This window comes from Bidens hawaiensis, unplaced genomic scaffold (genome assembly GCF_021521415.1).
Source record: "Bidens hawaiensis isolate Kalapana, Puna unplaced genomic scaffold, B.hawaiensis_p1.1 tig00028938_1, whole genome shotgun sequence".
Lineage (NCBI taxonomy): Eukaryota > Viridiplantae > Streptophyta > Magnoliopsida > Asterales > Asteraceae > Bidens > Bidens hawaiensis.
The window spans coordinates 200,261-209,886 of record NW_027494752.1 but is presented as its reverse complement, the minus strand read 5'-3'; the positions used below and the strand labels follow the sequence as shown (position 1 = coordinate 209,886).

The 9,626-nt window shown below is 31.4% G+C and overlaps 1 protein-coding gene across 1 annotated transcript; it reads right to left on the bottom strand.

The window, feature by feature from the left end:
- Nucleotides 1-825: 825 nt before the first annotated feature.
- LOC143577918 (uncharacterized) lies at nucleotides 826-2,349 on the bottom strand. Its single transcript, XM_077061632.1, has one exon. It carries the CDS (start codon nucleotides 2,347-2,349, stop codon nucleotides 826-828), a length of 1,524 nt encoding a protein of 507 aa, XP_076917747.1.
- Between the last annotated feature and the right edge of the window lie 7,277 nt (nucleotides 2,350-9,626).

Sequence of the window (9,626 nt, the reverse complement as noted above, 5' to 3'; positions counted from 1 at the left end):
ATGTTGAGCATGATCTTGTTCTGTTCGGGAATATATGAGAATGTCATCGATGAACACGATTACGAAACGATCAAGCATAGGCTTACATACTTGATTCATAAGATCCATAAAGACAGCTGGAGCATTCGTTAAGCCGAATGGCATCACGACAAATTCATAATGCCCGTAAGGAGTATGAAAAGCCGTCTTAGGTACATCTTCTTCTCGTACCTTTACTTGATGATATCCCGACCTTAGATCGATCTTTGAGAACCAACTAGCACCTTGTAGTTGATCAAAAAGATCATCAATTCTAGGTAAAGGATACCTATTCTTGATGGTTAATTTATTCAATTCACGGTAATCAATGCATATCAGCATACTACCGTCTTTCTTTTTAACGAACAAAATAGGTGCGCCCCAAGGTGAAACACTTGGGCGGATAAAACCTTTATCCAACTGATCTTGGATTTGAGACATCAATTCCTTCATCTCGTTTGGTGCCAGACGATATGGCGTTTTAGCCACTGGTTTAGCTCCTGGAACTAGATCAATTTTAAACTCGACTTCCCTTTCCTGTGGAACTCCCGGCAGCTCGTCAGGAAAAATGTCAGGGAATTCATTAACAACAGGGACTTGATCAAGTTCTTTTCCCTTTGATTTTGTATCTAACACGTAGGCGAGAAATGCTTGATGACCATGCTTCAAATAATTCCTCGCCTTCGCCATCGAGCATATTATGATATCATTCTTCCTTTCTCCATAAACACAAACTTGTTTTCCAGCCAGTGACAAAAATTGTACGATCTTTTGATTGCAAACTATCGACGCATGATGTTGGGATAATCAGTCCATCCCAATAATGATATCAAATTCCCTTAGATTAATGGGAATTAAGTCGATAGAATATTCTTCTCCTTGAATATTTATTTTACAATTTCGACATATTTCGGAGACGACAAAGCTCCTATCACTAGTGATTTCGACTTCTAAGGATTTTATTAATTTACTTCTACTAAAGGAATTATGGCAAGCAAAAGTTTTGGATACGAAGGATCTACTAGCTCCGGAATCAAATAAAACATAGGCAGAGAGGGACTTTACGAGAAAGGTACCTGTTACGACATCAGGTTTAACCTTCACCTCCTCCGCGGTGATTTGAAAAGCCCTGCCTCGGGGTTTTGGAGCTTCTAACTTCTTTACGTTCTCTGCAGTTCTTGATCCTTTTGTCACCTTTCCATTCCTTGCCCTCCACTCTGGGCAATCATTTTTCATGTGACCTGGTTTATAGCAATTATAACATAAGTTCACGGGACTAATACACTCTGGTGCTGTATGCCCAAGTCTTCCACACTTATAACACGTTGGGTTCTTATAACGACATTCTCCCAAATGTCTTTTTCCACAAAACAGGCAATTACTAAACTCCTTATTAAAGCTAGGTATTTTAGCAAGCTTAAAAATTTTCGCTTTCTTTGTAGGTGCTGCAGGTATTACAACATCTAGCTTACGCTTCCCATATCTTTCAACTTGTCTTTTTAGTTCCACCTCTCGTTCACGAGCCCAATTAAGAAGCTCCTCAAGACTTTCACACTTTGATGGAGAAATAAATTCTCTAATTTCTGTTTTGAGTATTAGGTGGAAACGAGTCATCCACGTTTCCTCACTAATGAAGAGAGTAGGGCAAAACTTTGCTTTATCATAGAAAATTCCAAGTATTTCGTCCACCGTTTCATTGCCTTGACGCATATGAAGAAGTTCCTCAGTGATTCGATCAATTGCAACACGGGGACTGAAATGTTTTAGGAAGATTGGTTTGAATTCTTCCCAAGACATATTTCTTATTGTTTCTCTGCCTTTTTCCTTTTTGACCATATCCCACCAGTCTTTAGATCTTTCAGAAAGCTGGTTCATTGCGAACATCACTTCATCAGTCGCGTCGCAGTGACATGTATCAAAAATAGTTTCCATGGCTGTAATCCACCTTTGGCTGACCAAGGGATCTATTTCTCCCTTAAATTGTAACGGTTTACAAGCCATGAAATTCCTATACGCACATCGATGCGTTTCTACCTCCACTCGTGGTGCCGCCCCCATGTTCTCGAGAGGCTTTTTCACATTCGTTTCATTCTTTTTCAGATTTTCTTCTAGCATAATTCCTATAGAATTTTGCATTTCGGCCAGAAGATATGGAATATTTGCTTCGAACGCCTTCCCCACCTCAATTGCTATCTGCTTGCGAATTTCGTTGGGGACAAAATTTGCAGTATCGTCTTGACGAGGTGAAGACGCAGATTTTTCTGAAGCATTTTCTACATGCTTTTCTACATTACCACTTCCATCACCGTGTATAATATTTTCTTCTGCCATGTTTGTTTACTGTAACGAATAATTTATTTATTATTATTTTTTTATTCCATAAACTTATCCTTTCTAAGGTACTTATTTAAGGCCTTTGTACTCCTTATCTATTGTAAATTAATTATAACAATTTATCTAAGGCCATAAAGCACCCTATATGCACATATAATGCAATAAATACAAACAAACACATCATTATATGCATATTTAAGTTACCCTCACTTACTCTTTGTTGTTTCCATAATTATTGAGGCTTCATAGTGGTATGATACATTTGCTCTCATACTGGCCATGTATGAAAGAAATATATTATACTCATCCTGATCCCCCAACTACTATATTGTCTTTTAAACATACAAATTTCAGTTTTCACATATTTTCCTTTATTTTCATTTATGCACCCATACCAAACTCCCCTTTGTAGCTTCCGTGGACTGCTTCTGGACTGAACCCTCTGGTTTATTTATCAAGAGCACTTATGGTTCGAGTCTAAGTATTTATTTTGAATACTTAAATCTCTCGAACCGTGCTCTGATACCAACTTGAAACACTCTAAATTCTTTTTAATACTTTTTCAAAATACATATCAGAGTAGGTCCCAGATTACATCCAAAATATGTCATTCGTGGTGACGTATTATTTTATGAAAATATATATTATACAAGAAAACATATATGTTTAACAACAAACTTTATTATATAAACTATTAAACACGAGAGTGTGGTTCTCTTGTTAATCCAGTCACATCCATGAAGCTTCAACCATCTAGGGGTGCTTTTCCTGAAAACATTTTAAAATATATTTTTGTTAGCTTTCGCTAAGTAAGTACACATTTTTATTTCAAAAATATATTATTCTTATTTGGAATTTAACACCCAAATTCCTTGGGATTTCAACACCCGAAATCCTTTAATTACTCCTCATTATTCTTTGGGAATTCAACACCCGAATTTCTTATGAGCTCATTTTAACCCATGAGGGTTATTAACTCCCCCGTTTATTTGGAGTTCAACACCCGAATTCCTTGAGATTTCAACTCTCGAAATTTTTTTATATATAATATCAAAATTTTGGAGTTTTATTTACTAAACTCTCGGGACTCGTAACACATATATATTTATTGGGGGCTTACCACCATATTTATTTCAAAACTATAACCCCCTTTTTAAGTCACCAATTCATATACTAGGAACCATAATCTCATAAATCATTTTCCAAATAATCACATATTTGAGTACTAAATAAACACGTATAGCATGCTATAAAATAACAGGATTATGGTTCCGTGTACATACGTCTTGGTATTAGTAACTCAAGTGTAGACGACAACCCGCTATGATGGAAACGTCTCTTAAATAAACTACTCAGTTTTCCTGTTTAAAAGTTTACACTGATATAGACTAAATTTGAGTGTCATATGATGATGTATCAGACTCTTGTGCATGGAAAGCATTCATATATATATAAGGCATTCTTATCCATTAAGAAATCTTCTCCATTAAGAAAACTTTGTCAAGAAGATACGAGCTGACATCGTTTTCTTACCCTATAAGATTTCTATTATAATACAGATATTATTGATATGCATGGCATCCAATTCAAATACTTACTCATTAAGGTTTTCTACAATCTTATCCTCTCCATTTTAATATTATAATACAAATATTATGGATATGCATGACATCCAATTCAAAGACTTATTTGTTAAGGTTTTCTACAATCTTATCCTCTCCATTTTAATATTATAATATATATATTATGAATATGCATGACATCAAATTCAAAGACTTACTCGTTAAGGTTTTCTACAATCTTATCCTCCGCATTTTAATATTATAATACAGATATTGTGGATATGCATGACATCCAATTCAAAGACTTACTCATTTAATAATATTTGAATACAAGTTTCAAATATTTTATTTTTATCCACTAAACAGGATGTTACATATGTATAATAAAAAAACGATTTTTTTCTTTTTAATTCGCATTATACCTATACTCATATGTATAATTTCATTTAATCTCTAGTTACGTAATGTACACATATATATATTATCATTTACCTTAAATTATGCATATGTGTATAGGAAAAAAATATTTGTGTACATATTATACATATATGTATAATTTAGCTAAACCGAGAATTTTTTTTACGTTTTTTTTAGAAACCGGGATGATAAATAAGAACTTTGGTTTTTTTAGTTTTTTAAATTTTGTGTTTTTTTGTTTTATATTTTTTTTTATTTTTGGCTTTTTTTGTGGTCCAAAATGGTTCTCACGGTTCTCAATTTCCAAAAAGTTCTCACATGATCCTAATCCTATATATATATATATACTGAATAAAACAAAAAAGTAAAATATTAAATGATAATCTACATGAAAATAATATTCTGATATTTATTTATTGATGACAATATATTATAAAGACTTTCAAAAAAATAAATTTAGGATTCATTATTGTTGAAATTATATAAATTAAATTTAGATTAAGATTAAAATCCTTTTAAGTTAAATCCACAAAAGTAAATAAAAATACATGATTGGGCCTATTAGGCTATCATTTTCACTTTAAAATATAATGTTTATTGTCTTCAAGATATTTATAAACATGAAACATCATACAAGTCCCTTACTCAAATTTCAGTCTCAAAAACATATTTTAAAATGATCAGTTAGGGTTTTAAGCACATATAATAGTAGTAAAGGGTTTTTGGCATGATTAAAGTGTAGAAACAATATGATTCTCTCTAAATGATTAAAAATTTTGATGGCTTAGGTCCCATGATGTATAAAATATATAATTTTAAAACCATGCTAGAGAGGTTTGTAAATCAACCAATATATAGACAGATAACACAAACACACACACACATATATATATAATTAGTTATTTTATAAATATTATATATATATATATATTGTATTATCAAAAAGGTTAAATAGGATTAATTTTGCTAAAAATTCATGTTATTTGTAAACTTTTTGATGAGTTTCAAATAAATATCCATGAAAAATATTAATAAATATTTTAACACATTAATAACAATAAAATATCATAAAGTAGGTTTAATAAATGGTTAAAATAACCATAAAATATAGTAAATGTTTTATTATCTTACTAGGAGAGTGCCTGTGTTACACGCGGGTGAAACATATTTAAAACGTCATATATGTGTGTGTGTGCACGAGCGCGTGTGTATTTTAGTAAAATGCAAATGTCAGATTTATATAAAAAATGATACTTTTACATAAATTATAAGACATTAAATTGTTATTTTAATTCAAATACAAAAACATACAAAGACTAAATTGTTATTTTAATTCAAATACAAAAACATACAAAGACTAACAAACATGAATAAAATGTTAAAACATCTTTATAATTTATAACATGAAAACAAAAAATACATTTTAATTAAAACTTAATCATCTAACTAAATCAGCATCCAAAATGTCATGTCACATACACAATAACTGAAATACAACAAGAATAAACATTATATAAATTCAACACAGATACATTAGAAAAAAAATATATAAACAAATAGTGATAAGGAAATTAATTAATAAAAAGAAAAACTCTATATAAACATTGTTGAAAAAAACATACCTTGATGGTGTTTACGTTATCCAAAGCAATTTAGAACCAGTAAAATGCCCAAACCTATGAATACAACACCTCAAATTAGTTACAAATTCAAACAATACAATAAGTTATATCCTAAATTACTGCAAAATTAATAATAATACAACCCATATTTGAATTAGTTACAAATTAAATATTTTTGTTAATTAGATCACATATAGAAGTTGTTTTAAAATATTTTGATTTTAATAATTTCTATAAATAATTTTTAATAAATAGTAATGAAAGTTTTCATTCTATTTTGAGAAAAATTTTTATTTTATGATGAAACCGTTTAAAACTTAATGAGTTAATCAAACCTATTAAACAGACATTTATTTCAAAAATTTATGGATTTTAAAAGAGCATTTAAACAATTTATAAGATATACTTAACATAGGTTTCAAACCTATTAAACATTTGTTTTCAAACCTATTAAACATTTGTTTTCAAATTTATCAAGTTAATTGATTAGGTGTTTAAACTTTTAAACTTAACATATTTAGATAAAGTTAGCTATTATAAAATTAAAGATTTTAAAATTTTAAAATGAATTATAATTTTTTTTTTGTGTATTGATTGATAGACATAAATGCTTGTTAAAGCAATTTATTATTGTTTGACTAACATTATACCAAATTTAAGAAATTGAGAAATCAATTTATGATTTTCAATAATTAAAAACTTTCAAATTTTTAATAAAAGTCAACATAATTAAAAACTTTCAAATTATGAATCAATTAATTAAATTAAATAATATTTAAATACTAAATAAAGGAATGCCTTAAGTATAATAAACTAATATTTTAATTATTATAATTAGTTAGGCTATTATCCATATATAATAAGATTTTTAAAATTTGAATTGATAGGTCAACAAAATAAATTGTGTTTGAAAACATTATAAAGACTTAGACTATTAAATTATTTGGATGTAAGAATTGGAAGATTTATATTATGTTTAAAAAATCTATTAGTTAAAATAGGTAGAAATATAGTACGTTTTTTTATTATACATTATTGGAAAAATTAGTGACATTAATATTTTGTGAAACTTGGAAAACAGTTTATAATAAATGAAATTTCATATAACTTTGGAAATACTAAAAAAATTACTTTGACTTTGAAAAAAACTAAAGATTATAAAAAATAAATATTAATGTTCAAATTTACTTTAAAATTAAATTACGTTTAAAATTAAACGTAATTAATACATTTTTTATTTGAATAAATTAATATATATTTTTGAATTATGAAATTTGATTAAAAATTACTTTTAATAATTTTTTATTTTGAGTTTTGAAATTTGAACTTTAAATCCCATATATTATTATTATGCTTAGTTTTTGGAAAGTTGTTGAAAATTCAAAAACATGTTAAAATTATATTTAAAACTTATAAAGTGTGAAAGTTTTGTTAGAAATAAAAGGTTGTTTCCAAATAATACGAAGATGACATGAATTTGAATTCAAATTAAACAATATCCTTTTCATTGGTTTTAAACTTTAACAACTTTCCAAATAATAGTTTAGCGCATTTTATATTTTGCTTCATTTGTTTAATCATTTCTATTAACAAAATATATATGCAACTAACATTATTTACAATAATATATAGTTTAATGAATACTTACAAATCATCGTTGAACATTACCATCTTCACCATTGTAAGGCCAAAAATGTGGCTTATGATATCAAAAGAACGAAACCCGTTAAATATATGGCCAAAAATAATTAAAGTGAACGGGAAATCCGAATACGAGACGAGCTTCGTTGCACGTACTTAACTTCAACGGGAAGGAGAGCTTCTAGAACAAACGTGTTAGGCTATAAATATATCATTTTGTTGTCTTTTTATGTGTGTTCTTATGGTGTAAATCACCCACCCAAGGGGAGCTCACCTTGGGTGGGGTTGGTTCGTTCGTTTATAAATCTTTTAACCGATTACGAAGTCTTTCACTTTTATTATCTTTATTTGTTTTTGTTTGATCGTTTGATTTACCGCACCCGTCTCGAACATTTATCAAGAACAAATCCGTTTGTTTTTCGGATCCGGTTTTTGGACTTACACTTGGTATCAGAGCAGGTTTGAATCAACTGATTCAACTTTGTTCTTGATATTCGGGTTCTATTTTTGTGATTACCCATACCGAGACGTTAATTTCTTAAGGACCTGTTGAAGTTTCAAAAATAAAGCTTGAAGATCTTGGAAATAAAGTTGGAAATAATCGTGCTATATGTTCGTCTTTGTAGATCTGGTGTTTCGGGACCGTTCTGCCATGCGTCGAAATCCGACGAGCCTACGGTTCTTCTCTGGCGACGATTATAGAGATTGAAGATGTAAAATTCAAACTCCGACATTAAGTTTGGTGAGTGTCGGTTATCTCTAATTATTACAACTATGGGATGAAGACAGTGGCTGGTGGCTCGTTTTTCGGTAGGCGGTGGTCGTGGTGATAGGGCGTTATGGCGGAGGTGGCCATGGTAGTGGTGATGGTGACAAGAGCAGGAGGGTGATGGATGGCCGGTGGTTGTTGGTGTAGACGGCGGTTTTCCGACCACTGGTGTATGTTGGTGGTGGTTGTGCCGGTGGATCGGCTTTCCTGCAAGGGTTTTGACAGCAGCGGGAAGTCATAGAACATGATGGTGCTAGCTGTGGCGGTGATGCTAGCATGAATGACCTGGGATGATGGAGCACGGCGGAGGCGGGTGTATTGGCCGGAATCTGTGTTCCGACGAGTAATAGTGGAAGACGGTGATGTTTGAATTGGTGGCGATGTATGGTGGTTGAGAACCGGAATGCGTTTCCGACGACATCTCCAGTGGGTGACGGAGCTCCGACTGACTTTCCGGCTGTCGGTCACCGGTGACCATTTTCTGGCAGATTAGTGGCGGCTGATGAGTGTTGCAGCTAGGGTTTGCTATAACCCTTCTCATGTTGGGCTACATGCTGATATATACCTACTTTAAATTGGGCTTGATGGTTTTATTTGGGCCTGGTTCATGTTTGAGATTTATATTGGACTATTATATGAAGAGTGGGTTCATTATTTAGGCCAGATCAGGAAGTAAACCAGTTTGGGCTATATCTTTCGGGCAACTCAATTTTTGGCCGAGCAAAGGGATTATTGATCGTGTTGACCAAATTGAAGAAAGTCAATATTGATCTGGTTTTTTGTCAAAAATAAATAAATTTTTTTTGATACATGATATCAAAATGACGAAACCCGCCCGTTGAATATATTATGGCCAAAAAATAATTAAAGTGGACGGGAAATCCGGATACGAGACGAGAGCTTCGGTGCATGCATTTAACTTCAACGGGGAGGAGAGGTTCTAGAACAAATGTGTTAGGCTATAAATATATCATTTTGTTATCTTTTCATGTGTGTTCTTATGGTGTATTACTTCATAGGCCCAATGGGCTTGTTTGCAATGGCCTTAGGCCTAAACATACAACCAAGGACAAAAGACGATTACAAACTGATTACATAATAACGCAAATATATAAGACAATACAAAAGACTTAATATACAAAATAGGGTCTAACAAAAGATCTCATGCAATATCAGTTCTTTTTGCAACCAGTCCTTCACTCGTGACCTCCCATTGAATGCCTTTCTGCTCCATCAGCTAGTGCAGCTTCCATATCCATATCG

Excerpts from the sequence above, each read along its gene's own strand:
- LOC143577918 (XM_077061632.1), bottom strand. The coding sequence starts at position 2,349 with ATGGCAGAAGAAAATATTATACACGGTGATGGAAGTGGTAATGTAGAA.